This window comes from Mytilus trossulus, chromosome 1 (genome assembly GCF_036588685.1).
Source record: "Mytilus trossulus isolate FHL-02 chromosome 1, PNRI_Mtr1.1.1.hap1, whole genome shotgun sequence".
Classification (NCBI taxonomy): domain Eukaryota; kingdom Metazoa; phylum Mollusca; class Bivalvia; order Mytilida; family Mytilidae; genus Mytilus; species Mytilus trossulus.
Window position 1 is genome coordinate 111,904,448 of NC_086373.1, and position 18,808 is coordinate 111,923,255.

At 33.1% G+C, this 18,808-nt stretch overlaps 2 protein-coding genes across 2 annotated transcripts in view; one reads left to right on the plus strand and one right to left on the minus strand.

Annotated features, from left to right (window-relative positions):
* Nucleotides 1-1,810: 1,810 nt before the first annotated feature.
* Nucleotides 1,811-18,808, minus strand: part of LOC134697877 (ribonucleases P/MRP protein subunit POP1-like) — a 38,187-nt gene continuing 21,189 nt past the window's right edge. The window contains exons 6-8 of the mRNA XM_063560167.1: nucleotides 6,116-6,709; nucleotides 4,095-4,247; nucleotides 1,811-2,804 (exon numbers count right to left, since the gene is read on the minus strand). Of these exons, the coding sequence (XP_063416237.1) occupies nucleotides 1,819-2,804; nucleotides 4,095-4,247; nucleotides 6,116-6,709 (1,733 nt within the window). The 3' untranslated portion in view covers nucleotides 1,811-1,818. The remainder of the gene's footprint in view (nucleotides 2,805-4,094; nucleotides 4,248-6,115; nucleotides 6,710-18,808) is intronic.
* Nucleotides 7,685-13,923, plus strand: LOC134697888 (uncharacterized). Its single transcript, XM_063560178.1, has 2 exons — nucleotides 7,685-7,815; nucleotides 12,213-13,923. Exon 2 carries the CDS (start codon nucleotides 12,216-12,218, stop codon nucleotides 13,893-13,895), a length of 1,680 nt encoding a protein of 559 aa, XP_063416248.1. The 5' UTR covers nucleotides 7,685-7,815; nucleotides 12,213-12,215; the 3' UTR covers nucleotides 13,896-13,923.

Here is an 18,808-nt window from a genome sequence, read left to right on the forward strand (position 1 = left end):
CAGCCGTCCCGCTAGACCACACAACCACCGGGCTCTACAAAAATAAAGCTTTCGCTGGCCGTGTGTTACCTTTCCTCGTCAGTTTTATCTAGCGGTGTACTACAGTACATGATATATAAGGCATGGAGATGTGATGATTACAGATCAGCTGAATTATCTATAGTAAAGGATCCTACAAATTAATGTAAGATACACAGTCACAGAAAATAATTATATCTATAAGTACGTCTGAGTCAGTCACAACTCTAAAACAGATTTATCCATCGGCCTTATTAACCAATGATTTTAAGCAAACAAGTGTGAAAGTATTGCTTCCCTTCAGCAGTAAATACTTAAGACATGAAGCTTGTTGATGCTCATAAGATAATATCTGGATGTAAATTTTGAAAAAAAATACTGTGTGTCTGTATTTTTCTTATAAATGGATTTAGTTTTTTTTGCAAGTTAACATAACATTCACTCTGAGTTTGAAATATAAAACAAATCATCACTTTCTCAAACGATTCTAGTTTTTTTTTTACCAAACTTAGACAGAAGCACTGATGGTGGACGTTTCGTACCCGAGGGTATCACCAGCCCAGTAGTCAGCACTTCTTTGTTGACATGAATATCAATTATATGGTCATTTTTATAAATTTCCTGTTACAAAACTTTGAATTGTACAAAACACTAAGGATTTTCTTATCCCATGAGTAGATTACCTTAGCAGGTTTTTTTAAAGTAGGGCTGTAATTGTCTTAATGCTAGCTTTCAGTAACTAAGGTGTACTCTTAGACAGAGCCTTTGCCTTTTCATGTTTTTGCTTCAAGCTGATCTGATGATTCAAGCCCTTTCAAGTATTTGCATGTACGGACATCCAAGCACTCTTCCAAACTGAGCAACAGATTAAACGTCACCATTCTCACCAGATGTGAGTGCATATGTATAACAGTCAAACGTACATAGGTCAAGATGCTGGATGAGAGATATCCAGGTGATGGTCAAAGGACACAAGTTATCATCCTTTGATTTTTCGTTGTCTATAAATATAGTTCCTAAAGTTGACAGTGTATAAATTAAACAATTGGGTGATATATTTTAGTTAAATTAAACAATTGGGTGATATATTTTAGTTAAATTAAACAATTGGGTGATATATTTTAGTTAAATTAAACAATTGGGTGATATATTTTAGTTAAATTAAACAATTGGGTGATATATTTTAGGTAAATTAAACAATTGGGTGATATATGTTAGGTAAAGTAAGGAATTGGTGAGTTTAAAAGAGGTCAAATATTAGTACATCTAAAGCTGGAAACTCAATCATAGACCCTCTTAACATAGAATGGTCCATATTTTGAGGTGGAGCTGATAGACCTTTCTAAAATTTTGATATTATCCGTCTCAAAAGTTGTTAAATTACCTGTTAAAAACTTTTTGAGATATAGCAGTGCAATATTTTTGTTTGAATATATTGTCAAAAGAAATGCACTATAAAAATAAATAAAGGCAATGGTAGTATACCGCTGTTCAAAAGTCATAAATCAATAGAGAGGGAAAAAAAACAGGTAAAAATAAATAAAGGCAATGGTAGTATACCGCTGTTCCAAAGTCATAAATCAATAGAGAGGGAAAAAAAACAGGTAAAAATAAATAATGAAGGAATACACATTAACTATAAAAGGAAAACAACGAAACAAATAACTCATGCCTGATGCTACTATAACCTTGTTATTGCCTATCTTTTAATACACATTTTTAAATAATATTTGTTGGTCTTTAAATGAACAATAGTTTGCCTGTTCATCTATTTGAAAAGAAAAGACAAGAATTTCAGCTTTATAATATATTTATGTAAGCAAATCTATATTGGTAAGACGTAGGATTTCTGACCAGTACATAGCAAGGAGAAGTTTGCTGTGATAAAAACTGAAGTCCTTTTGTTGTACAAAATCCCTGTCCACGCCCATTTCCTGATCCTAGAGAAAATCCTCCATGGTTAACAAACCCTATTATTTCTCTTCTACATGATTTCCTCACACAGGGTGATGAGTCGACAGATTTTAATTCCATTAAAGATTGTGCCATATTTTTCTTTTTTAGTGTTTTGTTTTTGTCTTTATGAACTGGTTCTTTAGGACCTGAATATGTCTTATCTTTTTGAAACAGTTCAATATCTTTCTCAACTGGGATACAGATCATAGCATGTTCATCTGGTACCCCTCTTAGTAACATTGTCAACTCCACATGTACAAGAGAAGAATTGTGTTTCTCAAACACTGATTCTTTGGTGATTTCAAGTTTACCATGTATTGTCTTCTGGCGTGGTTTATTTGGGTATTGCTGATTGATTGATTTATTATTTGTGTTGAACACTTGGCTTAAAACCTTCAAAGATTTTCTGTCTCTAAGAACATATACATGCTCTATACAGTCATCATTCCAACTACTTGTTAGATCTTTCCATGGGTACAAGAAAGGAGCTGATATACCAAGTTTAACATAGTTGCATCTTTTTGCTGGGGGTCTTTTATCAAACTTATTTTTCCGTTTTTCTGCTGATTTCTGTTCATGTATTGATCCAGCTGATGTATCTGGATAATCATTAGGATAATATGGTGTACTCTGCTCAAATGCTAGACTTTCCAAATCTCTGGACCCAGCAGCTCTAGCTCCATGGTATATAAATGTTAACCAGAAAGCCATGCTCCAATTCTGTGGAAGTATCACATCCCATCCTGAACCATAGTTACCACTGGTTCCTGGTCTCTGTACAAGGATTACTGGTACCCTGGACTCTTCTATACCTAAATCTGCAAATGAACCTAAAACAAACAAAAATGCAACAACTAAGCATATGTTAACATTTACATTATGGTAAATATTTTCATTAAATATCCTTTTCGCACCAACAACGAATCAAGAACTAAGCATTCATTACATTCACATAATGGTAAATGTTTTCATTAAATATCCTTTTTGCACCAGAAATTGTAAACTGTATGGTTTAACTGGTTTTTTTTATAGGAAAAACAAGAATGTGTCCATAGAATATGGATGCCCCATCTACACTATCATTTTCATTTTCAATGGATCATGAAATTGATAAAATCTCTAATTATGCATTATAATTAGAAAGATCATGTCATAGGGAAGATGTGTACTAAGTTTCAAGTTGGGTGGACTTCAACTTCATCAAAAACTACCTTGACCAAAAACTATAACATGAAGTGGGACAGACGGACGAAAGAACAGATAAAGGCACAGACCAGACAACATAATGCCCATAAAAGGGGCATAAAAAATTCAAAACACTGGCGGAAATGGTGCATGTGTATTAACACTATGTAATATTTATGTATTTGCTGTTTAAAATCAAAGTCAAATTGGTAAACATATTCATTTAGGGGCAATAACTCTTATTTAACTTTTAATTTAGGATTGAGGAAAAAGGTGTTGACAAACAAATTCAGCCTCTTAATTTATTTAGATATTGATATGCAGACAATTTTTGGTAATTAAAAGTTTCTCTCTTTAATATTTTAGATTAAGATAATTGGCAAAACATGTCATTTAAGGGAACTAACTCTTATAAGGAGTTGTCTTGACAAATGTAATTTTAAAGTGATGGCAAAAGTTAATGCAGGAAAAAAGCTAAACACTAGTTTTAACCAATGTTTACTCATAGATATAGGAAGATGTGGTTTGAGTGCCAATGAGACAACTCTCCATCCAAACAACAATTTAAAAATTAAACCATTATAGGTCACATTACGGCCTTCAACACGGAGCCTTGGCTCACACCGAACAAGCTATAAAGGGCCCCAAAACTACTAGTGTAAAACCATTCAAACGGGAAAACCAACGGTACAATGTCTGTCTCAAGTCAAAAACCTAATCAGTTGCTATTTATCTGAATGTCACTGTTTTTCCTTTGTATTCATTGTTTTTTGTGTCTTCATTTGATATGACAACTTCTCAGTCACTGTAAGTTACTTGGACATGTAATCTGATTTGTGTTTTATGTGAATACAGTGTTACATATTCACTTGTTATGTAAGTCATTATTGCTGTAGATTCATAATTTATTCACTAAATAACTATTCAAAACTAACCTGGGACCATGATGTCTGATTTTAACTCATTAAGTTTTTGGTCTGACATTTTGGTTGTTTTTACTTCCTGTCTGATGTCTGAATTCCACAAAGCTGACAAAGACACATCAGGAACCAGTTTATCATAACACAGTGTATTCTCTGTGTCAACATCTGAAAGAGATTCATAGATTGAAAAAATCATGTAACCAGGTAAGCAAACTGTTTGTGGAGTTATGACACTAAAAAAGTAAAATGCAATAAGTATTAAATTAATCGACTGTTAATTTACCTCCATCGTGTAATCCTTGATCAATAGGTCATGACCAGGTCAACTAGCATATATACAGAGTCAAAGCGGTTCACGAATGTATTTTTTTCAGGAAAATAATTTCTGTAGTAATCTGTATAATCTGTATACACAATATTGTAACATGTTAATCTAACCATTTACTATTATTATTAATTTACTGAACAATCTCCCTGTTTGTTCAGTAAAACTAACGCTTCAGGGATGCCCTGTCAAATGCTGTAGACATGGTATTAATTATAACAGCAATAGTGCAATAAATCAGATTTTAGATAAAAAAAAAAAAAAAATTAGTATTAAATTTCCCACTTTTTTTAATTCTTCTTTTCAATTTTAAACACTTTGCCACTGTGAAATTTTATCTTTTTTATTCCTGAATAGTAAAATAAGGTTAAAAGAACATTTTGTCTTTTATTGAACAAATAAATAAGTGATTTGATGACAAAATATTGTCCTAGGAATAAAGAGAGCATGCTACTTTGGCAGTAAAAACCCTCTAGAATTCAGAAAAAAACACTTCAGAAATATCTGAGATTACTGTGTTATAGTAGTCTCAGTTAATATCCAGCATATCACAAGAAAGGAGCCTTAGTATAGGTTGCACTTTACAGCTATTTCTGAAACCACACCTCCTTTGGGGAGATATATAATTTTCATAGATAATTTGATTTGTTGATATACTGGTTTCTAGACATGATCTCTCTGTTACATTTCAAAGAGACATAATTTGGGACGTTACTATTTAAGAAACATATATTATTGCTGTGAAATTTTGAATTCTGAAGAAGATGGGGTAGTACAGAATTTTAATATAAGTATAAACTCTAACAAGTTTGGGACATATAAATTTTGAAAATATGCTGCATATGAACCCTTTTTTTTTTACCTTTGAATAAAATAGTAGTGCATTTCAACTTTTTATTCTAGAATATGATTTCTTTAGAAACAAGGCAAAGTTAAAGCTGCAAAGGGAGTTCCTATGGGGAATTGTATTGTCCATATTTCCAAAAATGTAACCTATATGTCAGTGGGTTTCTATTGGTTTTAGTTGGTCATATTTGTTTTTAATTTATTTTGATTATAATTTTAACTTATAGTTTTATCATAAATGAGATTATTGGTTTTTCTTTTGAATTGGTTTTACATTTTGTCATGTTAGAGCTTTATATCTAGCTAAACTGTCTGACTGTATGGGTTTTAATCATTTTTGAAGGCTGTATGTTGACTTTCACTTAAGACTTTAGACTCTGTTGGATAGTGTAATGTTAAATTTACAGGTCTATTTTTAAGTACAAAAGTTTTGATTTATGTATTAAGATTGTAATAGTTCTATAACATGTATAATGCCATGCTCTATAAAATTGAGAATGGAAATGAGGAACATGTGAAAAAACAACAACCTGACCAAAGAGCAGATAACAGATGAAGGCCATCATGGGTCTTTAACACAGCGATAAAATCCTGCTTATTTCAACATGGGTAAGCATTATATTTGTCAACATTTTATTTATTTATTATTTTTTAATTTGCACCTCATACTTTTGCTTTTTGATACTTTAGTTTTCCTCTCTGGTCTAGATATTCAAGGCTCCCCTCGTCACTCCAATCACAGAATGAGGGGTATATTCTCCTGGTGAGGATGTTTAGCAATCATACCACATCTTCTTTTTTTTACATTAAATGAGCATAGAGCATGGTGTGATATTATTATTTTTAAATTTGCACCTCATACCTTTGATTTTTGAAACTTTAGTTTTCCGCTCTGGTCTCGATATTCTTGGATCCCCTACAGTCACCCCAATCACAGAATGAGGGGTATATTCTCCTGGTGAGGGTGTTTTATCCAAACTTTCAATAAATTCTCCTTGTTGGGTGTAGGCCAGACTTTGTGATGGAATCTGATAGTATTTCTGCCACCACTGCTCACTTGCATCTTTCTTCAGAATATTTGCAGGTTTTAGAACCTGGTACAAAATCTGATTTGATGATGGACCAATCAGACGATGACGATTTAAAGTGTCCTTCAATGAAATGACAGTTACTTCCTGTGATGAAAATGTCTGCTGCCCTAATTTAGAAATGGTTGAATCATTATTTTCAGGTTTAAAACAGATTTTCAACTCTTCCCACAATTCATTGTAACATGATGGATGACACCAAATCCACAACTGTCTACTGATTAGATTAGATTCATCTTGATTGGTCTCTGGTTTCCATAGATATGACACAGAGCCAATAGCATGATAAGGATATTTGTCATATTTGTATACACATGTATGGCCTTCTCTTGTTCCATTCATATAAGATTGAGCTCCAAAAGTGAGACCTTAAAAAGAAAATTGTTATTCAAAAGACAAAGACTTTTTAAATATATAATGCAAATTTGAAAAATGTGTGAAAAAGTTTGATAAAATTGCAAGAACTATTAACTATAGATATTTTGTAGGTTACTTATTTTCAGGTATTTTAGTATTGTAGTTGATGTGTTTATCTCAGTTTTAGTTTGTAACACTGATTTGTTTTCTCTCAATTGATTTATGACCTTTGAACAGCGGTATACTACTGTTGCCTTTATTTATACTTTAGTACACTTAAGGTGAATCTTTAACATTATTGTTCCACAAACTTTATAATCTTTAACATTATTGTTCCACAAACTTTATAATTTCCACAGACAAACAAAAAAGCTAGTGACCTTGTGTCTACAAAAAAACAGCATCACCTCAATCCATAAAAATATGAAATATAAGGATCATTGACATCTATTTTGGTAAAAATTGGTTCATTAGTTTCAGGGTACTGTTAGTTCTTAGATCTTTGAAACAATGTTTAAATGGCAAAAGAATTACTCAATAACTTCTCAAGGAGCCATCTAATTTTTTGGTTGTATTGCCATTTAAGAAGATCTACTATTGCTGATGATTTGTGCAGTTTACAGTTATAATCTATCTGATAAAGCTTTTGAGATTTCGAACATTTTTGTCCTGTCAGTATAATTTTCTTTCCAGTATGGTTTCAAGAAACAATATTTGCATTTACCTTTTAAATGTTCTATTTTTAGCCATGGAGGTAATGTTTTTCAGGGACCAGAATAAAATTAAACTGGTTTAATAGTTTCGGAGGAGAAGATTTTTAAAAAGATTGTTTATGCATTTAAATTAACCATCAGAAATGATTTTGTATCTAGAACGATCATTATATAGTCTGGCATAAAATTTAAATCTCTCTAAAAATAGTCAATTATTAACAACAGGTATCGATTTTACTTATTATTCCGTCAGGTATATTCTGTGTCATTTAAATATTTAAATAACCCAAATCAGGTATAAACATGTCCTAAATACTTTCCTGGTTGGTAAGCAATTTGAGAAATAGGGAAGAAAATAGATTTCCATAGTCAACACACAGCTGAAGTCATAACAACATCAAAAGGTACTTGTTGTAAAATTACTCTTCTCCTTTAAATTTAAAACGAAAATCTTAACTATTCTATTCAATACTTTGGTTGGTATTAACTGCAGAGGGGTTCTCTGTGTTAAAGACTCCATAGAGCCTGTACTGCTCACCTAGTATCTGTGCCTAATATCAAGAATAACCCCTTTATCTCAATAAAACCTATTAAGCATTTTCAACTTTGTAACAATTTGCTCTACTTCAGATTGTTTTTAATTTTTATTATTTTTTAGTATTAATGCATGATTTTATGGTCAAGTAAGCTGGATCACCAAACTTTAATTCCATAAAGGAGATAACAAGTGCTATTTTCACAACAGTTTAAAAGCAACTGTCCCTTTACATGATTTATTTATGTTTCTTTAATTAATTGCTATCAATAATTTTACCCACTTCTTCTGTAGCATTTTGATTGGTTGCAGTGTTTTATTTTGGCTCTATAAAATATATCAAGACTAAGTTCATTCCAATTAGCTTTGTTGTTCTTACTTTTTATTTTCGAATATTGAGCTATGAAACAGTTTCTACATGCAAACTTCAATACAATATGTATTAGTAAAAAGTAAAATAACAAAAATACCGAACTCCAAGGAAAAGGCCAAATGAAAGTTCCATATCAAATGGCAAAATCAAAAGCTTGAACACATCAAATGGATGGAAAACAACTGTCGTATTAAAAAATAACTATATTTAAAATGAAGTAATAGATACTGAAGGGACATTCAGAAATCAGAAGTAGAAAACCAAGTGACAATGATATAAAAAAAAACAACAAAAAAACATGACCAAAAGACAAAATGCAACATAGGAAACTAAAGACTGGGCAAATCCAACCCCACCAAAAACTGCAGATTATCTATGAATTGTTAACCTCACATTATAATTCATACAATCCAATTTACGAAAAACAAATAGGACAGACAAAAACCAACAACAACAAATGAATCACAGACTCCTGACTTGGGACAGGCACATAATGGATAAAAAAGAAGATGTGGTATGATTGCAAATGAGACAGCTCTCCACAAGAGACCGAATGACACAGAAATTAACAGCTATAGGTCACTGTACAGCCTTCAACAATGAGCAAAGCCCATACCGCACAGTCAGCTATAGAAGGCCCTGAAATAACTAATGTAAAACAAGAAAAACGAAAGAACTAACGACCTAATAAATGTACAAACAAGAATGTGTCCAAAGTACACGGATGCCCCACTCGCACTATCATTTTCTATGTTCAGTGGACCATGAAATTTGAGTAAAAAAACTCTAATTTTGCATTTAAATTAGAAAGATCATATCATAGGGAACATGTGTAATAAGTTTCAAGTTGATTGGACTTCAACTTCATCAAAAACTACCTTGACCAAAAACTTTAACCTGAAGCGGGACAGACGGACGGACGAACAGAGGAACCGACGCACAGACCAGAAAAAATAAAATTGAAAGAAAAAAACAAATATGTAACAACACAACAAATGACAATCACTGAATTACTGGCTTCTGACTTGGGACAGACACATACAAACAGAATGTGGCGGGATTAAACATGTAAGTGGGATCCCAACCCTCCCCGTACCTGGGAGGGTGTAACAATACAACATAAGAACGAACTATAAAAATCAGTTAAAAAAGGCTTGACTCATCAGATAGATACAGATAGAAATACATATAACAACCAGATGCTCCAGGGCCCAGCTATATACGACCGCAGAGGTTGAACCATGAACGGTTGGGGCAAGTATGGACACAACATTCAAGCTGAATCCAGCTCTAAATTTGGATTGTGATTAAATAGTTGACACAGCATAGGTTTCTGACACAGAATGAATGTGTTCTAATGAACTTTTTTTTTTTGTTTTCTCCTAGAGCAATTCACTATGCTGTTGAATATTAATCCTCTCAAAAAAATGATTGAAGAAATTTTCTTTTTATTTATGAAATTTCAAATGAGAAAAATTGAACCCAATTTTTTTTCTTCACATCCCCCTTTCCATTATTCCAAAACTGATCTCATTTAAATTTTCTTATGAAATTTGCAACAATAACTACTCATTTTTAAATACTGCTTGTTATCACTGAATGGTAAAGATAAATCTATCAGTTGGTAGTAAAAAGTGAATATACATTGTATATTGAATATAACAAAGATTTTAGTTGATTCTGGACAAAGAAAGATAACTCCAATTAAAACATTTCTTGCTATTGCACAATATTGTGCAATTAGATATTTCTTGCTTACTATTCTGGACAAAGAAAGATAACTCTAATTAAATTTTTTTTGCTATTTTTTTGCTATTTCACAATGTTTTGCAATTAGATATTTCTTGCTATTGCGCAATACTGTGCAATTGAAAAGACTTGCTATTGCACAATACTGTGCAATTGAACTCGGTATTGCGCAATACTGTGCAATGGAAAATTTCTTGCTATTGCACAATACTTAATATAATAATTTTAGATCCTGATTTGGACCAACTACAAAAAAATGGGCCCATAATCAAAAATCTAAGTATATGTTTGGATTCAGCATATCAAAGAACCCCAAGAATTCATTTTTTGTTAAAAGTTTAATTTTGGACCCTTTGGACTTTTATGTAGACCAATTTGAAAACAGGACCAAAAATTAAGAATCTACATACACAGTTAGATTTGGCATATCAAGGGCCCCATTTATTCAATTTTTGATGAAATAAAACAAAGTTTGATTTTGGACTACGATTTGGACCAACTTGAAAACTGGGCCAATAATCAAAAATCTAAGTTCATTTTTAGATTCAGCATATCAAAGAACCCCAAGGATTCAATTTTTGTCAAAATCAAACTAAGTTTAATTTTCGACCCTTTGGACCTTACTGTAGACAAATTTGAAAATGGGACCAAAAATTAAGAATCTACATACACAGTTAGATTCTGCATATCAAAGAACCCTAATTATTCATTTTTTGATGAAATCAAACAAAGTTTAATTTTGGACCCTTTGGGCCCCTTATTCATAAACTGTTAGGACCAAAACTCCCAAAAATCAATACCAACCTTCCTTTTATGGTCATAAACCTTGTGTTTAAATTTCATAGATTTCTATTTACTTATACTAAAGTTATGGTGCGAAAAACCAATAAAAATGCTTATTTGGACCCCTTTTTGGCCCTTAATTCCTAAAATGTTGGGATCAAAACTCCCAAAATCAATCCCAACCTTCCTTTTGTGGTCATAAACCTTGTGTCGAAATTTTATAGATTTCTATTCACTTTTACTTAAGTTAGAGTGCGAAAACTAAAAGTATTCGGACGACGACGACGACGCCAACGTGATAGCAATATACGACGAAATTTTTTTCAAATTTTGCGGTTGTAATAAAACTTAGTGAAGGTTTTCAATTAATTTGTGGTAACAAAATCCCTGACTTAATAATTTACCAGTTACACGTAAATTTCATTCACTGACATCTAAAATGTGACTACAGACATTGGCAGAGCAACAAGTTATGAAATATACATATACCATAAGAAGAGACCAAAGAACATCACCTTCTAAAAAGGGGAAGTTACCGGTAACTATCGATGAAAAATAAGCTCTTTTGTTGTAAATTCTTGTATACAGATTCTAGTGAGAAACTGAAATATTTAAATCTAGAAAGGGACAATTATTGCTGTATGTATAAGATTTATGTAAAGTTACCTTGGGTAAATTTCTGCAGTAAAATTACCTGTATAAAATTCCTGATTATTTTAATCAAAATATCATTTATATTGTTAAACCATGAATCATCAAGGTGACCACAGTAAGTGATTTTAAAATTATCAATTAAATGTAATTAAAAATTGATCTTGACCAAGATTGGCCAATATGAATACCTACAACCTGTTGATATCCTTTAATGCCAAAACGTACATAGATATTTCCCAGGAGAAAATTTACAGCTATAATCATCTCACTACAGTTCCAGTAAGTGTAAGCAGCTTATTTTTCCTTTTCTTCTTTTTCCTTACAGCAGAATGCTTTACCAGTTGAAGCAAATAAATTTAAAATCAAAATATTCATTAAGCTTGTCAGAGGTCGTCTTCAGATATATTGTAAGATTGAAATTTAGTATATAGTTTAGTATGACGTCCATTATCACTGAAATAGTATACATTTTTGTTTAGGGGCCACCTGAAGCACCCCTCAGGGTGTGGGATTTTCTCGCTGCATTGAAGACCCATTGGTGGCCTTTGGCTGTTATCTGCCCTTTGGTCGGGTTGTTGTCTCTTTGACACAGTCTTCATTTCCATTCTCAAGTTTATAATACACTTGTATATTGTTGTAGTTAGTATGTTGAACAATTTGGACCTTGACAAATAGGTTAAATAACTTTACATCTTGTATATATTTAGGTCATGGCATCCAGTAAGCCTATACCATGTAGACCTTGTCAAGAAGGAAAAGTGAACACTAAAGCTGATATCTGGTGTTACAATTGTGATGAAGGATTATGTTCAACATGTTCCAGTCATCATAAAAAATTCAAAGGAACACGTGATCATAAAACTATTGATATCAAAAGTAATAAACCCTCAACCCAAGCTATCACTACAGAATGTGATAAACATGGCCAACAGCTTAACTTGTATTGTCCCAGTCATTTAATGCCTTGCTGTGATGAATGTGTTTCCACCAGTCATTCAAAGTGTACGGGAATAAAAAGTTTAGCTAGTGTGGTGGAGAAAACTAAAATTGAAAAGTCCACACAATCTGTACAAAAACAAATTGACTCTATAAAGCATTTCCTAGATAAATTGATTAACAACAAATCAAAAAACATTAAAAGGTCTGAAAAAGAAAATTATAACATAAAAGAATTAATTTTTAAAATTCGCAAGGACATAAATAAACATTTAACCCACCTAGAGAAGAAATTATGCAATGGGGCAGATACTATCTGGATTCAGGAAAAATCAAAAGCAAACGATTTAATAACTGAAATTGAAGGAAAACAGAATAACTTAAAGGAAATGCAAGACCAGTTACAAACAGTCATACCACACACTTCAAAACTCCAATCATTTCTAGGAGTACATCAGATTCAACAACAAGTACATCAATGTCAGCGATATGTTGATGATCTGGAAAATGATGGTGGGGCGAAAGAATTTAACATCAAAATGAAGCTAAGTGAAGAAATGGAAAACATACTTAGCAAGTTAAAATCATTAGAATCCCTAGGAAAAGTAATGGTTGTTAAAACAGAAACAGACATGACTTTAGAAACAAGTGTGAGGAGGAAAGCACAAGTAGAATCAAGAGAACAATCCAACATAAACAACATGACCATGAATATAGAGACAAAGATAAAGATCAACACAGAGAAGTGTATCAGTGACATGATTTGTCTGATGGACGGAAGAGTTATAGTAGTGGAAGAGTTTGGTGAAGTTAACCTACTTACTTCTGATGGCAAACTACAGAAACAGTTACCTATACCTGGTAAAGCCTGGAGTGTCACACAGATCAATCAGAACACTATAGCCATAACTTATCCTAATGAGAAAGCCATTAAGATCTTCAATATGGAGAATGAAACAGTTACCAAAGTTATCGAATTAGACAAGCAATGCTGGGGTTTATCATTCTACAATAATTCCCTGGCTGTTGGTTTGAGCAATGAAGAAATCCGTATTATAGACTTGAAAGGAAATACACTGAAGTCAATACAAGTCAAGAGTGCATCAAACCTGTGGAACCTTGTTTATTGTAATGACAAAGTAATCTATAGGGACTATAATGGTAATGCAGTATACTGTTATGATGAATCAGGTAAACAGATCTGGCAATATACACAGGATTTAAGAGGACCAAGAGGACTTTGTATAGATACTTATGGTAACATTATTGTAGCAGACTATTACTCTGGTAAGATAGTACTTATATCAAAAGATGGACAGAATAGTAAAGTACTGATTGGTAAAGAGGGTGGACTGAAGTATCCTGGGTGTATTTGTTTTAAACATAATGAGTCTTCAGGTTTTATTTGTGATAACAGGGGCACATACTTGGCAACATTCAATTTATCTTCTTAATACTGTAATAACATATGCATTGCTAAATCTGATGATATAGCCTCTCTTTGACACTACAACCTATTATATTTTAATGCAAAACGAATGAAACCTAAATCATACTCTTTGCCAATAAACCTAACTATGTCTTCCAAAAATCCAGAGAAAACCTCTTCCCAGCCTCAGCCTGTTCACACGATATCCAATAATGACCTTTATGAGTTAATGATGACAATTAAACAAAATCAAGATTCCCTGAGAATGTCTCTCGAACAAAGAATTACAAACATGGAAATAAAATTTACAGACGAAATAAAGATGAATATGAAAACATTAAAAGATGAAATGTCATTAGAATTCGCTCAGGTTGATAACAAAATAAAGGAATTAGAAATTAAGATGTCTAATTTTGAATTAAATCAACAAGATACTATCAATACACAATCGACCGTCATCGAGAAAAGTGTTCAGTCAAAACTTGTATTTAAAAACATTAAATCCGATGGTGTAGATACCGATGGCCTGAAGACATATGTTAACAAACTGTTAAATGCCTTAGGATTAGAATTTAGTGTAGTCAGCGCTCAACGGATCGGTAATCCTAATCACGGGACAGTTAACGCGGGCAATACATCACATCCAAAACCAGTCATTGTCACATTCGCAGACGAAAAGCATCGCATTGACGTCTTGAAGAACAAACGAAAATTAAAAGACATTGATGGGTACAAAAACATCTATATAGAAACAGACCGCTTGCGACAAGAAAGAATGCATGAAGCAAACATGAGACAAATAATTAAATCTATTCCAGCGCTCCAATTCAAGGGCGGACGTGTAACTCAGAAAACAAATTAACATTTAAGCCAGTCAAATAGTAACGATGCTAAATTAAACATAGCTAGTTGGAATTGTAATGGTTGGTATATGACACGACAAAATGATGATAGTCGAAATCTAAGGGAAAATATTTTAACTGCAATGAACTATGATATAGTTGGAATTTGCGAAAGTCATTTGAGAAATGATCAAACTTTAATTCTAGAAGGTTTTAAATGGATTGGAAATAATAGAAAACTAATTTCAAACAAGGCATGGCGTGGAAGTGGGGGGATCGGATTTTTAGTAAAAAACTCGGTTTATGACAATTTTGAAGTTGATATTCTAGATGATAGTAGAGATGACATCTTATGGATTTATTTAAAAGGCAAACATGACCCAGATCTATGTATATATTTATGCGTGTGCTATTTACAACCCGAACGATCTTGTAGAGGTAACATTGCACAGGAGTTTTATGACTATCTTCTTTCTCAAATGTACCTGTATAGTTCTGATAATCCGATTTTTATCTGCGGTGACTTTAATGGGCGAGTTGGAGGTCTTCAGGATTTTAATGACTCACTGGATCGTCTACCTACACGACTACCTATAGATGACACACGGAATGCATTTGGTGATTTCTTATTAGACTTTTTGAAGGACTCAAAATGTTGCATGCTAAATGGGCGCGGGGATCCCTCAAAAGACGATTTTACGTATGTTTCATCAATAGGAAAATCAGTAGTTGACTATATGATTGTTCCATACACAGTACTTCCGAATGTTTGTAACTTTGAAGTAAAACTGATTTCTTCCTTGTTAATTGATTATGATATCCAACTAGCAACGAACTCACGAATACTGGATCACTCAATATTAACTTGTACACTGAATATCTCGGAATATGAAAGAATCCGCAACGAAAGGCTTGAAAGATGTGAAACTAGCTCTAAAGGTACGAAATATCAATCTACACGTAAATATAATGTCTCCGCAATTCCACAAGGTTTATTCGCGAGTGAGCGATGCACAAGATGTCTTGAACATGTGGTTGACTCAATACTTGATGTTCGTAACATTGAAGGAAGAATAAACACTATTTATGAAACCCTCATTGACGCCCTCCACAATGAAATGGACGACAACATGGACTACATAGACTTCACACCAAGCTCTAACAAACGCAAACGAAGAAACGCTAAGCCATACTGGAACAACGAATTACGAGGCTTATTAATAATTACGAACAAAGCAGAGAAAAACTATTTACATTTTAAAGGAGACAGCCGACTGAAAAACAATTTGAAAAACACATTTAAAGAAAAAAGGCGACAATTTGACAAATGTTTACGCCAGGAAGAACGCAAATATAAAGCTCAGAGACTTAATAATATTAAAACACTTAACCGTACTAATCCAAAAGAGTTCTGGCGGGAAGTAAATAAACTTGGTCCGGGAAAAGCTAATACAAATATCGATAGCGTGATAATGGATGATGGAAGTGTCTCTAGTAACCCAAATGATATTTTGTCTAGGTGGAAATCGGAATATTCAAGACTCTTTTCCAGCGACATCCAGCAAGCCGACTCTGGATTTATTGAGCATTTACAGCAATTAAACGAACAATTAGAACATGAATATGAAACTCTCAATCCTTCTACCGAAACAATTGATACGGATTTACTACTCATGAACGATCCGATATCACTGGAAGAAACAAAACGTGCATTGCAAAGTTTAAAGAATGGCAAAGCAGTTGGAATCGACAACATCCCCAATGAAATTTTAAAAAGTAACAATTTGACTTCCATTCTTCATGAGTTATATAACTTTTGCTTCTTACATGGTGTAGTACCTGATATGTGGTGTCAAAGCATTATTTGTCCGATATTAAAGAACGGAAAGGATTATCGTGACCCGTTGGGATATAGAGGCATAAGTTTAATGTCAACTGTGGCTAAAGTTTTTAGTCAAATAATGAACAAAAGACTTGTAAGATATCTGGAGAACAACAATTTACTGAGCGAAGAACAGAATGGATTTAGGCGCCTAAGGTCATGTCTTGATCATATTTATTCTTTGTGCACAATTCTGCGAAATAGAAAACTGATGAATTTGGATACATTCTTATGTTTTGTCGACTTTAGCAAAGCGTTTGAGTCGGTCAACCACACTATCTTGTGGAATAAACTCTTAAGTTCAGGAATATCTGGGAATATGTTCAAAACGATCAGATGTCTTTATTCAAAACTCAAAGTTGCTGTCCGATTATCGCCTGGTATACTCACGGAATGGTTCTCAATAGATTCTGGTGTTCGTCAAGGTGATAACCTCGCTCCGACACTTTTCGCTTTATTCATAGACAGCCTAGTGCCAGAGATTAACAGTCTATCTTACGGAGTTCCAATTGGAAATGATATGGTCAGTTGCTTACTATATGCAGATGATATTGTGTTTATATCTGAAAGTGCTCATGGTTTACAAACTCAGCTGGAAACTCTACATAAATGGACAAAATTAAACTGTTTACAGGTCAATATTGATAAAACGAAGATCATGCATATTCGAAAAGCTTCGGCCGCTAGATGTGACTCAGAATTTATGCTTGGAAATACTCGGATTGATTTCACAAATAAATACCGCTATCTAGGCTTAATTATATCTGAAGATATGGACTACGCTGTTTCCGTGAAAGAGCTCTCAACAGCAGCTAGTAGAGCGCTCGGATCACTTACCTCAAAATACCTTCATATGGGTAATATGGACTTTGCTACATATACAAAGATATTCGAAAATACGGTTATCCCTGTAATGGACTATGCGTCAGGGGTGTGGGGATCAAAGCGTTATGATGTACTCGAAAGACTCCAGTATAGAGCAATCCGAACTTTCTTGGGTGTTGGAAAAACCTCGCCGATTCCAGCAATAACAGGTGATATGGGATGGACTCCTATACTTGTAAACAATCAATGTAACATAGTTCGTTTATGGTGTAGACTTATAAAGTTGCCTGATTTCAGGATCAGTCGTAAAGTGTTCCTTTGGGATATCGATCTTTCCACACGCTACAAGAACACCTGGTTCAACAGTGTTAAAACAATATTGAACAATAGTGGTCTATCAGCCTTAATTAACTGTACACACAACCACGATACAATCTCAACAAAATACGTAATTGAATCCGTTAAAACTAAACTGGTAGATACTTTCAAAAGTGAATGGACTATTAATGTTCAGAACATGCCAAAACTAAGAACATACAAGTTACTTAAGACAGAATTTTGTACTGAACCGTATGTTAAAAAGTTCTTGTCCAGAAAACAACGATCGAGTATAGCTAGAATTCGATGCGGTACACTACCTTTAGAAGTCGAACGAGGTCGATATCGAAATATTCCGGCCGACCGGAGAATCTGTAAAGTGTGCAACTCCAATATGACTGAAGATGAAATCCATTTTTTGTTTTTTTGTAACCGTTACTCTGTTAGAAGGAACGAATTCAGACAAGAACTCGCCTCAGTTAACTTTGACTCCCCAGAAGAAACACTAAAAGAACTGTTCACCAGCAACCCAAAAACAGTGGCAAACTTTATCATAGACTGTTTAAGGATAAGACAAGATGTTATATAAACATTTTTACTTTAACAAAACTACAAGACTTAAAAACTGTAAAACTTAATATTTTATATCAAATCAAATGTAGCTATACATGTATAATAATGTTTTAAAATGACAGTGCTTCGTAAGCCTATAAGGCTGGCTGAAAATAACAATGTTCATATCATATGTATTATATAATGGCTTTTCAGGTTGCACTTTAATAAATTATTTATTCATTCATATATATATTCATTCATCATTCAATCGTGGACTTAGTCAATTGGAGTTGGTGTCCGTGATTTTGGACCATCCAGTGAAATCAACTTATAGTTTTAAACATTTAAATTATGTTTTAGACTGCATTTTAGTAAAAGTAGAAATTTTTTCACAAGGAAAATATAAACTCTCATGTACTTTTGTTCCAATCTTTTAAAAACACTCAATATGATGGCATATAAGAAATAAAGGACACATTAATGCATTGTACAATGACCCTTTTTATGGACTTTTGT

Coding starts and splice junctions, on each gene's coding strand:
- LOC134697888 (XM_063560178.1), top strand. CDS start 12,216: ATGGCATCCAGTAAGCCTATACCATGTAGACCTTGTCAAGAAGGAAAA.